The sequence below is a fragment of the Falco peregrinus genome, chromosome 1 (genome assembly GCF_023634155.1).
Source record: "Falco peregrinus isolate bFalPer1 chromosome 1, bFalPer1.pri, whole genome shotgun sequence".
In the NCBI taxonomy this organism is placed as follows: Eukaryota; Metazoa; Chordata; class Aves; order Falconiformes; family Falconidae; genus Falco; species Falco peregrinus.
The window spans coordinates 29,086,614-29,101,320 of record NC_073721.1 but is presented as its reverse complement, the minus strand read 5'-3'; the positions used below and the strand labels follow the sequence as shown (position 1 = coordinate 29,101,320).

The 14,707-nt window shown below is 62.8% G+C and overlaps 1 protein-coding gene across 4 annotated transcripts; it reads right to left on the bottom strand.

Annotated features, from left to right (window-relative positions):
- Positions 1-1,343: 1,343 nt before the first annotated feature.
- On the bottom strand, positions 1,344-13,118 carry LOC101919726 (prominin-1-A-like). Of its 4 annotated transcripts, XM_055790260.1 has the most exons (26): positions 13,002-13,118; positions 12,097-12,220; positions 11,840-11,990; positions 10,459-10,520; positions 10,022-10,227; positions 9,458-9,578; positions 9,252-9,315; positions 8,730-8,819; positions 8,296-8,486; positions 8,153-8,227; positions 7,784-7,847; positions 7,365-7,524; positions 6,965-7,117; positions 6,377-6,500; positions 6,128-6,219; positions 5,836-5,920; positions 5,591-5,731; positions 5,259-5,330; positions 4,976-5,065; positions 4,792-4,845; positions 4,355-4,435; positions 3,971-4,039; positions 3,790-3,879; positions 3,418-3,530; positions 2,202-2,219; positions 1,344-1,811 (listed from the first exon to the last, which is right to left on the bottom strand). In XM_055790260.1, the coding sequence occupies exons 3-26, from the start codon at positions 11,967-11,969 to the stop codon at positions 1,760-1,762; spliced, it is 2,397 nt and encodes a 798-aa protein (XP_055646235.1). In that variant the 5' UTR covers positions 11,970-11,990; positions 12,097-12,220; positions 13,002-13,118; the 3' UTR covers positions 1,344-1,759. The 4 variants fall into 4 exon arrangements, with proteins under 4 accessions (XP_055646235.1, XP_055646250.1, XP_027644711.1 ...); XM_055790275.1 differs by lacking the exon at positions 12,097-12,220 and having other exon boundaries at positions 13,002-13,115; XM_027788910.2 differs by lacking the exon at positions 13,002-13,118 and having other exon boundaries at positions 12,097-12,814.
- Between the last annotated feature and the right edge of the window lie 1,589 nt (positions 13,119-14,707).

The window sequence follows — 14,707 nt, the reverse complement described above, 5'->3', positions numbered from 1 at the left end:
GTGGCAGTAATTTGCAGGGAGATTTTCAGTGCCAGGGCTGGGTTTTGATACAGGTGGCCACGGTGCCACAGCAAACAGGGTGGGTCAAGCTCCCTACCTTCCAGTGCCAGCTCTGCAGAGAAAAGGCTGTGGCTGGAGGCTGAGCAGAGAAGGGAGCAGGGAGGGAGCAGTGCCCACAAAGCCAGAGAGCAGAAACTGAAGCCAGGGGCAGTCCTGCATGGGCTGGTGTCCCCAAAGCATTATAAGGGAAGAGGAAGTGGGGAACGCCGTGCGGTGGGAGCAGAGACCTCCACATGTGGCTCCTAGATGAGCAGAAAGCAGTCACAATTCAGGAGGCTGAGGGTTCAGGGGAGGGGAGAGCCAAGGCAGAGCAAGAGACAAAACTGAGCTGAATGCTTTCCAAGGGTACTGGGAAATCCTGCCCCAAGGACCAGAAAGCGCAGACATCCCTGGGAGGAGCAGGGGCTGAACTACCCCAGCTTCAGCTGGGTGATGGGCAAGCATGGGGCTCTCTTTGTGGTCAGGGTGGGTGCTAGGGGGAGATAGCAGGAGGTAAGGCTGGTGCAGCTTCAGATAACGCCTGAAGGAAAAAATAGTGATTAGAAGATATGAAGGCAAATGGAAAAAGTGATAAAGCAAATGCATGTAGCAGAGGCTGAGCTGGCCAGCTCAGCCCCGCTGCTCTGCTCCAGAGAGTCTTGGACTTTGCAACGAAGGAAATGAGTCAAGCTGCTCACGTACGTCCCCCATGCCTGACCCAGCTTTCAGGATGGTCCCTGTGCTTGCGCCAAGGAGCAGCACAAAGTGACACCTGCACTCTCTCCACCATGGGTGCAGACCAAGTCACCCTTGCTATATCTGTGCATGCAGCAGTGTGGGACATGCAGGGGTGGACACTGAAAGTCCCCATGTCACCATAGCCATTAGAGGGAGGGAGGTGCAGGCTGCAGGCACCCCATAAACTAACTGGAAACCCACAGGTGACACATAGCAGGTCACTGGAGGGCACAGGAAAGTGCCTGTGCACTGAAGACAGCATGGGATGGCATCTCGTGGACAGGAGTCTCTTGCTGTGGCTTGTCCCAGGGAAGGACCTGGCATCCCCCCAGCCACTGGTGCAAAGGGCTGCCTGGTGAGGGGAATGTCACCCAGCCCCAGTGATGCTGAGCAGTGGTCCTGCTTCGACCCATGGGCTGGGTCAGGATTCCAAGGACTGACTGTGAGCAAGGCATGCCTGGGGACCCCAGCAAGAGCCTTCTAGTCCTAGGCACAGCCCCAGCTTGTGCCAGTAGTGGGGAACCCTCCCTACCCCTACCCCTGTGTCCTTCCATTGCAGCCAGATGTGAAGAGTGCAGCCACGTGTCTGCAGTGCATGCAAACACCCCATTTATTGTTTGACACCAAAAAGCCCTGGAAAGAGTCGGGCGCTCTGCAAAAATAAATAGTCACATTTTTCAAGTGGGAGGCCTGGGTGAGCAGGTTCCCGCTGGCCAGCAGCATAGGCTGCAGTGGCGTGGACCGTACAAGCTGCCCTGAGCCCATGGGGTCTGGTCCGGGGGTCTGAAGTCACACCTGGGGCAGTGCAAGGGGCAGCTTTCCCCACCCCCCTCCCACACATACCAGGTCATCACATAATGGGAACTGGGGAGAGGGTTTCAGCTGGAAGGTCCCAACCTCCTCCCTATCATCCAGGGAGAAGACGCAGCAGACAGAGCAGCTGTGTCCATCTCCTCCATGCTTATGCTGTGAGCAAGAGATGCTAATGCCTCGTGGATGGCCGGGGGATTTTATAGAAGTTGAACATGGGTGGCCTGCAAAACCAAAGTCACTTATGTCACCCCCAGTCACAAAGGGAAGCAAGGGAAAGCCCACGATGTGCTGGGATGGCCAACTGTCATCCCACCCCTGTCACCCAGCCCCACAGGGAAGAGGGGATGGAGACACCCCCCCTGACACCAGCTTGGGGGAGGCTGGGAGCAGCAGCACCCCCAAACATAAGAGTGTGGGAAGATGATGGGGTGACCCCAGAGCAGTCCACACTGCACAGCTCCCACCTTCCCAATCCTCCCCTGGCACCAACACCCTCCTTGGCCTGCACTTGCTCTGTTCCCCTCCTTGCCCCCCTCCCTTTGTGCCCTGTCACCCCTTGTGCCACAGGAACTGCCCCCTACCCCACACAGGGACCTGGCACTGTTACTTACATCTCCAAGTCTTCATTCCTGGAGGAGAAAAAGAAAAATAGAGGACAGCGTCAATGAAGTGAGAAGATACCTCCTGGGACAGCCCAGCATCTCCTGGTGGAGAGGTCTCCCCCAGGGCACACAAAGAGGACACAAGGGGTCTGCAGGGTGCTATGGTGCCCTCCATCCCGGCTCCCCCACCTGAACACAGAGCATGGGCTCCTACAGCCCCACGAACGTTGTTGCCCCCAGAACATCACTGCTCCTTCCCCGGGCAGGCAGAGTGAGGCCCCACACTTGCCAGCTCAGTGGCACGCAGCTCCCCCACACCACAATTTCAGTTCCCCCAAGTCTCCCGGGCAGCTGAGCCCATGTCTGCAGCTGCCGGCTGCAGGGGAAATGAAAGGCACCAGGGCCACTGCTGGGGACCCGGAGCACAGCCTGGCTCAGCGCCACAGCCCCCACACACTGTGTACAGCCCCAGCATGGCTCCTGGGAGAGCCAGAGCATGGATGGAGGAGGAGTGGGGCAGGCAGGGAGGAAGGATGGCTGGGGCTGCGCAGGGCACGGGGATGCCGCAAACGCTGCTCCCCAGTTGGCTGCGACCCTGGAGCAGAGCGCTGGCATCTGGGGGGCTGGGGGTTCGGCTGCGCTGCAGGGCCAAGACGTAGCCCTCAGCAGTTGGAAATCCAACTGGAAACCGCTCACTTGCCGTGCTGGTGGTGAGGCTGCTGGAGTCACTGGGAAAGGGGCCTGGGGGGCAGCCCCAGGGCGCCGGCGGCCCCGGGCACTCGAGCAGCCACTGCACCCTGGTGGCAACGATGCCAACGGCGCAGCACGTTGCGTTCCGCGCAGCACACAGCGGTGCTGCCGTCTGGGGGCCCCCGCACGGAAAATGGTGCAAAGCAGAGTGAGTCGGGTGGTGGACCCCCGAGCCAGGCTGGGGGCAGCATCCCTGCCCTGCAAGCCAGGCTCCTTCCTCCGAGGCGGGGCTGCTCACCCCTTCAGTTGCCCAGAGAGGAGTTACAGAGCGGGCAGAGCCAGGCTCTTCTGCAAAAACATCTTCATCCTCAGAGACTGATGGTCCCTAGCCACCTCCCTCATGTCCCCCCCCCCCAGTCCATATTACTTCAGGATGAGCCCCACAGGCTGCCATGGGGTACACGAAGGGGGGGTGTGCAGTGTGCGGTGGGGACCCCAGACCCAGTGTGGTTGCAGGGGGTGGGTGGCTCCTCACCTGTAGACATCAGCAACGTCCATGCGGCGGTAAAACTTGGCAAGTCTGACACCCAGGATGATGCTGGGCAGCAGGAAGAAGGTGCACCAGCCCAGGCTGAACCAGAAGGCGTTCTGGATAGGGGGACGAGAGCTATCAGGGCCCAGACAGAAACTGGGACAGCCTCTTCTGCTCCCAGGCCCCCAAAGACCACTCACCCACCCCTTCAGAGTGGCCTCTGTTCTTAGCCATCTTAGCAATCTGCCAGGAAGATGCTGAGCCCTGCCTGCTCAGGACAGATGGGTACCCCTCATCCTGTGCATAAGGGGGACAAGGGGACCTCATTGCCACACACCACACACGCTTCACCCCACACACTGCTGCCCTGCTCACCAGAGAGTCCAGGATGTAGTCACAGGTGATGGTCTCCACATTATCCAGGGTTTCAGCTATGGGCTTGCAACGTGCCACATCTCCTGTCAGCTGGGGATGCAGTGGGGACAGGACATGGCAGTGTCCCCAAACCCCTGCAGCCTATCCTCCCCTTCCCTCCACCAAGAAAGGCTCAACTCACCCTGCTTTTAGCCCACAAGATGTAAGTCTCAAAGAAGTCCAACAGCTCCTCCAGGAAGGCCCACGTCTCCTGCAGGGGGGTGAGCAGAGAGTGGGGATTGCTGCACCCCCAGCCCACTCTATGACCCACGTCCCCTCCACGTCAGGATCTGGGCTGTCAGACCACCTCAACCCAGCAGCAATGGGGCTGCAAGGAGTGCCCCAGTCCCTTGCCAGGGGTGCCATAAGGGGAGGGGGCACCCAGGGGTGCAGGGGACCCCCGGGTAAGACAACAGAGCAGGACAAGCAGGCAGACATTGCTTGGCATCCCTGCACGGAGGTCTTGCTGTGGGTGGCCAGTCACATCCCCACCGGGTGGCCCGGCAGCAGGGCAAGGAAAACTCACATTCTTGATGATGTTTGCTGTCTCCCTCTCCAGGAACTGCTGGGTTTCACTAGCTTTGTCCAGCGCAGCTTTTGTCTGTGCCTGGTGTGAAAGGTGCTCTCAGCAGTGTGATGGGGGATATGGGATCCCTGCATCTCCCCGACCTTGCCTGGCACTAATCCCCGAGGCACAGTGTCTCTGAGCTGTGGTGTCCCCGAGCAGTCACACACTGGAAGTGCCCAAGTACCTCGGGTGGAGGGAGCCTGTGCCTGGCAGCATGGGACCCCTGCCCTCTGCCCCATGAGCAGCTGCTACAGTGCATGCCTGGGGAGTCCCACAGCAGCCAGCAGCCCCCCAGACTGCAGGTTAGCCCCCCATCTCCAATGCAGGAGCTCAAGGGTGCTTTGCAGGGTGGCTCGGACTGGGGTGCGCTCAGGAGGCCCCCTTGTGCAGCTTACCTCAAGCTGGGCAGCCCTGCTCTGCACCAAGTGGATGTCCTCCTTCAGGCTTTGCTAGCGATGGAGAGAGATGGGTCAGAAGTGTGGACCCCACAGCTCAGCCAAGACCCCACCAGCAGGCTTCAAGCTCTGGGGGAGCCCAAGCCAGCACCCCCAGGACCTTCCCCACCCCAGCATTGCTCACCAGCAGCCCAGAGAAGCTCATCTGCATCTCCTTGTCCAGCTCCCTCAGCTTGCTAGCATCAGCCTTCAGGTCCTCTTTCACATCCATGCCCTGGAGGAGCTGCAGTCAGCAGCACCCCCAGCACGGGGGTCCCTGCCCCATCACAGCCATCTGATGGGGGGGCTGGGCTGGAGAAAAGAGCTGGGCGAGGGTGAAGGGCCTGTCTCCCTCAGCACCCGGACAGGCCTGCAGAGCAGCCCCCGCAGCCAGTGGCTTCAGGGACAAGATGGCCATGGTCTCTCACCACTTTGTCTGCCAGCTGTTCCAGCTCTGCGGCCAGATCCAGGAGGCTTCCCTGGGTCACGTTTTGATCCAGCTAGAAAAGGCAGACACCGAGCCATGAGAATGGGGAATGAGGCTCAAAGGGGGTCAATACCCCACCCCTGTGGGGCAGAGTAGAGCCAGAGAATCTTGGGGGGAGGTGCCTGATTGCCCCAAGGGGTGACATGGATGGCAGGGGGACACCCTGGGAGCCTGTGGTGGGACTCCCACAGCAGCAAAGAGGAGGGGGCAGTGGACCCCCCTCAACACACATCTGGAGCCCTCCATCCCAACACCTGGCTGCCCGCAGCCCACCTCCAGCGTGGGGGTGAAGTCAGGGGGCTGCCCGTCCTGGCTGGTGTTCAGCAGCAAGTCTCTCTGGCTCTGGCTGAGCAGGGAGATGGGGCTCAGGGTGATGTTCATCTTCTCAAAAGCTGCAGAGATGTCTCCTGTGTACTGCCGGAGCAAGGAGAGCCATGGTGCTGGCCCCTCATTGTCCCCAACGTGCCATACCTGCACCCACAGCTCTGCCCCCCAGACCCTGGCATCCCTGCACTCACCTGGCTGATGTTCAAAAGCTCATCCAGGGACACACTCTGGTCGAGGTGCAGTGTTTGCCACAGGGCAGCATCTCGCTGGCACTGCCTGTGAGATGGGGGCACGGGGCTGAACGAGGCAGGCAGGGGCCACCCCCTCCAAGGGACATGTCCTCACCTGCGCAGGCAAGTCCCACCTCGCTCCTTCCCTGGCATTGGTGCCTGCCTGCAGTCAGGGCAGGTGGGGAAAGCTTCCCCCATCCTGGGGAGCATCCGACGGTGCTGAGCAGCTGTAAGAAACTCTACTGAGACCCACCTGTACATCTCTGAGAAGTTTGCGGTGTCACCTTCCTGGCCCAGCAGCTCTGACAAGTTGAAGCCAGGGATCAGGCCAGGGGTGTCCAGGAGCTGAGAGAAGGGAAGAGAGAGAGAAACTAGACATGGTGCAGGGCAGAACTCTTAGGAAAAGCATCCCAAACCAACCAGCACTGTCTCCACTCCACCAGCAGTCCTCGGAAAGGCAGGAATGGCTCCAGGCAGGTGCATCTCCTCACGGGGACCTCACCTGAAAGAGCTGCTGGCTGCGCCAGGACTCGCAGATGAGCATGTAGATGTTCCCCCCCAGCACGAAGGTGATCACCACCAGCAGCATCAGCAGCCAAGAGAAGATGAAACTAAAGCCAACTCCTCTGCTGGGACAGAGACTCCATCAGCCCCCGAGGCCCCCGTGTCCTGGCACCAATGAGCCCACAGGCTGCACACCCCCTGCACCATCAGCAATGCCAGGAGGCACCACCGTTCCCGCAAGCATGTCTCTTCCCTGCCTCCAAACCCCAGAGCACGGCCAGGCTGTACCCAGAGGCTGGGACCCTGGTGTAGCTTCTCCCAGCTTTGCAAGCCACCACCCACCCACATGGCCATGGGACCACGCTCACACTGCCAGGCCCCCGCCAGTGAAGGGCAAACAGTCCCCGCGCCAACACCTTTCACCAGCACCGTATTTTACCCTCGCATTTACCACCTGCACGCTGAGTTGCCATGGGGCAGGCCATTAAGCTGCAGTAATCTGATGGGCTTGAGCATCCCCAGGCCAGCCCTGCCCACCCATCCCACTGCTCCTGCACACATCCTTGGCAAGCCAGGGGATCCTCACGCCATGAAGAAGTTCCCACCAACGTTGGAGAGGCTGCTGCGCTGCGTAGGCAGCACACTTTCCTTCAAGCCCAGGGGTCCCAGCAGCAGCCCAACAGTGTTGCAGAGGACCACCAGCAGTACCACGCAGCACAGGACAATACACACGCTCCACCTGGGGCAAGAGGAGGGGCAGGAGTCAGGCAGCAGGACCCGGCGTCCCACCAGCTGCCTTTGTGGGGAGGAAAAAGCCCCCAGGCACCCTGGCAGGAAAGGGGCAGGGTGCCTGCAAGGCACAGCTCTGGCTCCCTTGCACCCACAGCCCCAGCACCAAGCAAGCCCCCACCTTCAGCAACTGGAGGACTGAGAGCCTGAATCTCTCTGGACAAGGGAGATGAGGAATGCAGCAGCCCCTTGCCTACCTGAGCCCATCCAAGGCAATGATCGGCTCCCTGTACTCCTCCAGCACTGACGTGGCATTGCCCACAAAGGCCCCAACACTCTCCTCCACGTCCAGGAGTGGCAATTGCTCCTGCAAGCTCCTGATCTCCTGTCTGATGAGGCCCAGCTGGTCCTGGGTCTCTGCAGGGGACAGGGACAGGTTAGCACTGCGAGCTGCTGCCTGGGGCAGGTAAGCCTGGGGCAGCAGGGTCCTGGAGAGGATGGGAAGGGGGCAGTCATGGCCAAGGATGGCATTAGCATGATGGCACATGGGGACAGCCAGGGCTGCAGGCAGCAGGGTGGCAGCAGGGGAGGTCTCCAGGCAGGGATAAGGTGAGAAGGGAGGAGGGAGCCATGGGAGAGGGATAGTTTGGCGCATGGGGCACAAAGCCCTGCTTACTTGTCACCACATCCCGGGACTGCTCTTGCACCTTGGCAGGGGTCATGTCCAGCGTGCTGTTAACCTGTGTCAGGGCAGACACAGCAGACAGCTCATCTCCCTGCCCGCAGCCCAGGGCTGAGCAGCACATTCTCTCTGTTCCCAGATCCCGGTGGCACAGGACAGCCAGGCTCCCCACAGCACCCTGTCCACCACACCAGCGCCCAGGAGCTGTGGGGGCAGCACGCAGGCAAACCTCCGGCCAGCCCTTCCATCCGTGTGACAGCAGTTGCCTCCCAGCAGGGCTCTTCCCAAGCCACCTCCTCACAACACAGCCCAGCAATGCCAGGAGCACCCAGCCCCGTGCCTGGGTGCCAGGGACCCCCATACCTTCTCTAAATCCGCCGTTATGTTGGAGCCGGACACATCACCCAGTGCCTCCAGCTGCCGCTCCACACTGGGGATCTGTGGGCAAAAGCCTGGGGTGAGGGGGCTGTGGGGGGGCCCTCATCCCGCACCCAGCCCCTCCTCACCATGCTGAAGTTGGTGCTGAAGGCAAGGCCGCTCAGGGACACGTTGCTGCAGGGGTGGCCGCAGCGCCGCAAGGTCTGGTTGAGGCCATCCCGCAGGCTGGCCAGCCGCCGGCTGTGGTTGCTCTGCAGCTCCTCGAGGTGCAAGCGAGTGCCAGCGATGCTGCTGAAGGCGGCTGCCAGCGTCTCCATCCCTGGGGAGAGAGCAGGGCAGGGGCTTGTCCTCACCCAGCTGAACCTTGGGGACCCATCAGAAAACACAGCATACGGGCACCCCCCCAAAGTCCCAGCATTTGCCCCAGGCTGCAGCTGGGAGGCCAGATGGATGCCCTCGCTGGGACCTTCACCCAAACATGCACCTACTCCAGTTCTCAGCCCTGATGTCCCCCTAAGCCCTCGCCAAGGCCCTGCCAGCCCCCCAGAGATGGGGCCACTACCTTGCAAGAGGCTCTGGAGGGATCCCAGAGCCCTGTCCGTGCTGCTCCTGATGCCAGAGGTGATCATGCCACCCAGTTTGGGCCCAATGTCTGCAGAGATGAGGGAGACCATGTCAATGACGGGACCCCCAGGGTTCCAGGGCTTGCAGAGGAGCTGCTGAAAACACTGACACACACAACCCCAGACCCCATCCCATACACACTGCCCCAGCAGGGGGCAGAGGGGACACCCCCACCCCGCACCACCTGCATCACCCTCCCAGAGAGGAGCCTGAATGGGGAAAAGCAGCCGCTGGAGTCGAGTGGGAGCCTGAAGGGGCCCTCAAACCCACCCCCTTTAGATATCCCTGTGAGAACCACCCCAGTGGCCCCCAGGGTCAGCAACCATCTGCAGGGCAGCAAGGCACACCCACATAGCACCCCCAGTTGCCCCCCCCCTCCCCAAGCACCCCCAGCCCTGCCAGAGCAGCCCACTGCAGGTGCACAGGGATGCTCCAGCCCCACTCCACCTCACACCCTCACCCTGGAGGCTGCGGTTGGCGTGGCCCAGTGGGACATCACTGCTGTCGACGATAAAATTGATTTGCTGCAGGGGTAGAGATGGGGTATCAGTGCATGTGGGGACCCTTCCCTGCCTCCAGCCCCAGTGTTACCCTTCCCTATTTGGCCTGGCCTGGCCCCTTGCTCCCCATCAGGGACCCCAGCTAGGGTGGGGGGACCAGGCATGCCTGGGGGATGGAGGCCAGATAGGTGTGGACGTTGTCCAGGGTGTTGTTGACATTGGGGAAGGTGTCGCGCACAGCCTGGGAGAAGCGGCTGTTGCTGATGAAGGAGCAGACATCACCAGCCCTACAAGGGAAGGGTGACAGGGTCAGTGTGTGAGGAGCTTGGTACTGATGCTCCTCCCCAGGACCTTCCAAATCCACCTGTACCAACCCTAGGCTGCAAGGTCTGGAGAAAACTGCTGAGCCCTGCTCCCAGAGCATCCCAGTGAGTGCCCTGCACACAGCCAAGGGACCAGAGATGAGGGACATGGGAAACTGAGGCACAGGGGAACCTGGTGCCTGACACGCCTGCATTTCCCCACAGCGAAGCTGTTGGGAAGGGTCTGCACCGTGCCAATGTGCAACCCCCCGGGGCCAGCTCCCCACTGCTGCTGCTTCCTCTCCTTTGTCCCGCCGTGCCGGGATCTGCTCCTGTGAACAATGGCAGCTTCCTGCCATGGCTGCCAAGCGCCGGCGTTTCCACCCTCCCTCGGGTCCCATCCGGAGCCTCCCAGCCAGTGCACTCACAGGAGGAGAGCAGAGACCAGCAGCAGGGAGGCCCAGAGCACCCGGCGCCGCCAGCTCATCCGCTGGCCCTGCTTCTGGTACATGCGGCCCCCACAGTTCCCACAGCAGCGGCAGCAGCAGAAGCAGCATCCCACCAGGGGCACAAGGATGATGAAGAGAAGCCCAATGGCCATGCAGACCAGGAAACCCAGTTCGTAGAACAGCAGCTGGGAAAGGAAGAATGAGAAGCAGCGTAACACTGGTGCTCCCAAAGGCTCCCCAGCTCTGAGGGTCCTGTCCAGACCCCCACAGGGCAGGATGGGTCCCCCCAGGGGGTTGTACATCTCCCTTTGCTGCTGCCCAGCACCCAGGGCTCAGTCTTACAGCAGCACCCACCAGCATCCCCCAGCCCATGGTGGTCTGGGGCTGCTGGCTCCCTGGCCAGGCTGCTCACTCACCTCCTGGACTTGCTTTCCGATGGCTTCCTCATCCTGGGGCTGCCCAAAATCTGCAATCAGTTCTGGGGGGGCAAGGAGCAGAGGGCTGTGAGCAGGGGCTGGGCCCTGGGGGGCTCTCCAGAAGACCTCCACCCCCTGCTCACTCCAGAGAGGGTCTCCCAGCACTGGGCATCACCTCCAGCACTGTGGCTTGGAGAGGCTGTTGAGTGCATGGCATGTTTCTCCCTTCCAGCTGTCCCTCCCCATCCATTGTGTCACACAGCCTGTTTGCACTCAGGAACAGCACCACTGCCAGCCCCCTGGCTCTCAGGGGTCCACAAAGCAAGGGGGTCCTTGCCCCAGCGGTCACCAGGGGCAGGCTCGGGGGAGGATGCTCCAAATACCACCTCAGCTACCCTTGGGCTGCCGTCCTGTAGCCCAGCCCCAGGCAGACAGTCGGCTGGCAGTGCCAGCGTGGGGTGGATGCTGCAGCAAAGTCCCCCCTGACATGCTGCCTCTTTCATCCCCAGGGCTCACTCTGCTCATGCCCCATGGACTCATTACAAGCTGTGCCAGCACGTGGTGCCATGTGATCGTACCCTAATATCTGCATGAGACAAACAAGGCCATAAAGCCATTGCATTATCTGACAGCCAAGTATTTGCCTGTACGTTGCTGATGACCAGAGGCTGAACCCAGCAGAGGAGAAAGCACATGTGCCAGCAGCCAGGGTGGTAACACCCTAGGTGGGTCACACTTGCCCCAGGGGCATCAAGCAGCCACAGGGTCCTGGCATCATCCATGCAGACCTGCAGCAACTTTGGGGCAGAGCTGTGGCAGCGACACATCCCCTTGGCAGTGAAGGAGGGAGGGCGAGTGCTGGCAAGTTGGGCAGTGCACAGGGAGTGCCTGCAGCACAGCCATGAGGGTGCTGGCACCGGGACACCCTGCTCTTGGTGGCTCCAAGCTGGGTCCTGCCTAAGCATACCATGTCATCTGCAGGCACAGAGGGCTGCAAACCAGGCAAGGACCCCACAAACTTGCAGGTAGTGTGGGGTTTGCTCTGCACCTTGTCTTGGAGCCTGGGATAAAGATACCTGGAAGCAGGATGAGCCAGGACTCTGCAAGGTTGGCACTGCCACCAAAGTCTGTCCTGGGGCTCACCTGAGACTGCCCCACAGTTGTGATGGGGCACAGGCAGGACACAGCTAGCAGTCCTTAGTATCCCCACTCCATCCCTGCACACCCATGCCTCTCCTAACACAGCACCCCAGCATTTAAATGCTGGATGCACAGTCACCAGTGCAGGAGAGCTCAGGTGGGACCCCGCAGCTCCGAGCAGCACCCCGCACCCAACCCCACCCTTGCCAGCCCCCCCCCCCCTCCCCCGCCATGCACCCACCTATAGGCAGGGCGTTGGGCTGCACCAGCCGCAGGAAGCCATGCACCATCCCCACCAGGCCCGGGGTGCTGCTCCCCGGTGCCTTGGGGCCGGGGCCGTACACGGGCTGCGAGACGTTCCCCAGCTCCATCGTGGCAGCTCCGGCGGGTGCCTGGGGACAAAGAGGGGCTGTCGGTGCCGTTGGGGTGCAAGGCCACACAGGCTGCCTTGCCTTCTGCCTCCAAGCAGGAAACACAGGGAGAAAAAAAATCCCGCACCTGCCCACTCCTGCCCGGAAGGAAAGAGCTGCGGGAGAGCACCGGGGAGGGATGGGGAGCCCTGGGAGCGGCGAGGGCGTGGGGGGGGATCCAGGCAGGAGGTGCCTACGAGGGACCAGAGGGGCTGTGGGGGATGAAGCGGAGACGAAGCACTTACCCTCTCCTCTGGCACCTCTGTGCACGCACGGCTGCCGCAGGGCCCAGCCACACAGTGCCAGCGCCCGGGCTTTATGGTTTGTTTAAGTTTCAGCTGCAACCGCTGAAAAGCTGCTTGCCGAGGCAGGCGGGGATGCCGGGGATGCCCCACCCTGACCCTGCCACCTCCTGGCACCCAACCACCCCGTGCCACTTCCCCGTACCTGGGCCAGGGTCACCACCAACCTGTCCCAAGCCGGGCACGGGGGACAAACCCCTCTTCTTGCCCCCTGAGGAGCTCCCGAGCCCTCTGGTTTACTCCTGTCCGAACCCGAGAGCTGGGTGACCCACGGCGATGCCTCCCGCCTGCCCCCCCGCCAGCACCGGCTGCATCCCTCGGGATGGGGGGCGTTGGGCTCGGCACGAACCAGCTCTGCCCACACAACCAGGGTTTTGCATTTAAAACCCTCCCCAAACGGGGCACTGCAGCAAACCCGGCGTTTCCCACGGCACCCCGAGCCCCCCGGGCGGGGGCAGCCCTAGGGGCCCGCAGACGGGATCTCTCCCCCGTGGCTGGAGGTCTCCCCGCGACCCCCAGCTGCGCCCCCCGCCCGCCCAGCCCTCCCACGCCGCGGGACACACGCGAGGCTCTGCCCCGGCCGCAGCCCCCCGGTCCCCAACCCCCGCCGCGCCGCCGGGGTCCCGCCGGGGCTCCGGGAGCCGCAGCCGGGGGCGGGGGGCGATCGCTCCCGGCTGTGCCGCAGACGCACCCGGTGGGCGCGGGGCAGGTGCCCCGGGGGTCGCGTCCCGGCGGGCGGCGGCGGCGGGAGCTCCGCGGCACGGCTCGGCACCGGCACCGCGGCGCGGGCAGCCCCGGGAGGGGCGGGCAGGGCTGGACGGGGCCGCCCCTTCCGCCCCGGCCCCCCGGGGTCTGCCCGCCGCCTGCTGCCGCCCCGGCCCCCGCCCCCGCCGGCAGGGAGCCCCCCGCCTCCGCGCCGGGGGGAGCCCTGCTCCTGCCCCCGCCCACCCTGACACCCCGCATCTGCCCCCAGAGACCCCACTCCTGCCCCGTCCCACCTGGGAGAGCCCACCGCCGCCGTGCCCAGCCCCTCTGCCCCCCGCGCAGGCTACGCTCCCTCCGTGCCCCAGCGAGCCCGCTCTGTCCCCACGCTGCCAGAGCCAGCGCTGGCCCCTGCCACAGCCCCCCAGCCCCGGGCCGCCCGCGCTGCCCCCCCTCGCCCCGACGCCAGCCCTCAGCTGTGCCCCGCATCTCCCCGGGGCAGCCGGTGCCCGGGGCACATCCTTGGCCCCTGCCCCAGCCCCGTGCCCACCAGCGGGGGCTCCGGCTGAGCCGTGCCCCTGTGTCCTTTGCACGGCCAGGCTCCCCGGCCCCCCAGCGCCCACGGCTTGCTGGCTGCCACCTCCTAGGTTACTGCTTAACTTCCTCTGGCACAAGCTGGCATCACCGCTCTCTGCGACCTTGGGCGAAGGCGGCACAGGGAGGAAGGCAGCCCTGCCTCGGCGTTCCTCCTGGCCTGGCCCGTGCTGGGTGCCAGGACTCATGTGGGACTGTCTGGCTCAGCACTGGCACCGGGGCAAGGTAGTGGAGGACACAGATACACCCTGTAGAAGGGAGAAAAACAAAAGCAGGTTTCTCGCAGCACTGGGGCTGACGTGGGGAGGGAGGTCTGGGGGTTTCATGGGCATCCTTGGGCTTTCCAGCTCAGACCTCAACCCCAAAGCATTGCCTCAGGGCCCTCCACCAGCTCCCGGGGGCAGAGGACACATGTGGAGCCAGGCACCAGGAACCCTGCATGGGATGGAGCTGACTGCCCTGTGTGCTGCACTCCCCCAAACCGGAGTGTGCCCAGCTTCCACGGCTGGTGTGTGGGCGGGATTGGCCAGGCATCCATAGGTTCCTCATGGATGGAAGAATTTGCTTCTGCAGGGCATTGCTCCCCTTTAGCCCAGGGCAACCTGCTGAGGCTCCTAGAGCTCAGTGCACATCAGAAGCAAGGATGTTGACACCTTAGCCTGGGGTGCCACCGCGCCTTGGGTTCACAGGGGCCACCTGGCTCCCACCTGCCCAGCCACGAGCTCCCACCATGGCAAGTGTATCCTGCAGCCCCCCTGACCCCAGCCGCGTCAGGGGGGAGCATGGCAAGGTGACATCCTTTGGTGCAGATGTCAACGTAAGCCCTACCCCTGCTTCAGAGACATGGGCCCAATCCTGCCCCCAACCTCTGCTGCATCAGCCGTGTTTTAAGAGCCTGGTTTCCCTCACATCCCCTTTTCCATCCCACTATTGCCAGATCTGCCCCCATCCCAGCAATACCTGCAGCCACAGGCTCCTTGCACTGCACGTTTGGCTGCAGGGGGTTGCATCGGATGAGGCACCCACAGTTTAAGCCCACCATGTCCCCATGGCTGGGGGCTGGACCCAGCTGCCCTTATACCCCCCACCCAGTGGGGCCAG

Excerpts from the sequence above, each read along its gene's own strand:
- LOC101919726 (XM_055790260.1), bottom strand. The coding sequence starts at position 11,969 with ATGGAGCTGGGGAACGTCTCGCAGCCCGTGTACGGCCCCGGCCCCAAG. Across the intron at positions 10,228-10,458 it reads TCGGAAAGCAAGTCCAGGAG|CTGCTGTTCTACGAACTGGG; the intron begins GTGAGTGAGCAG and ends TTCCTTTCCCAG. Across the intron at positions 6,501-6,964 it reads GGTGGGAACTTCTTCATGGC|AGGAGTTGGCTTTAGTTTCA; the intron begins GTGAGGATCCCC and ends CTGTCCCAGCAG.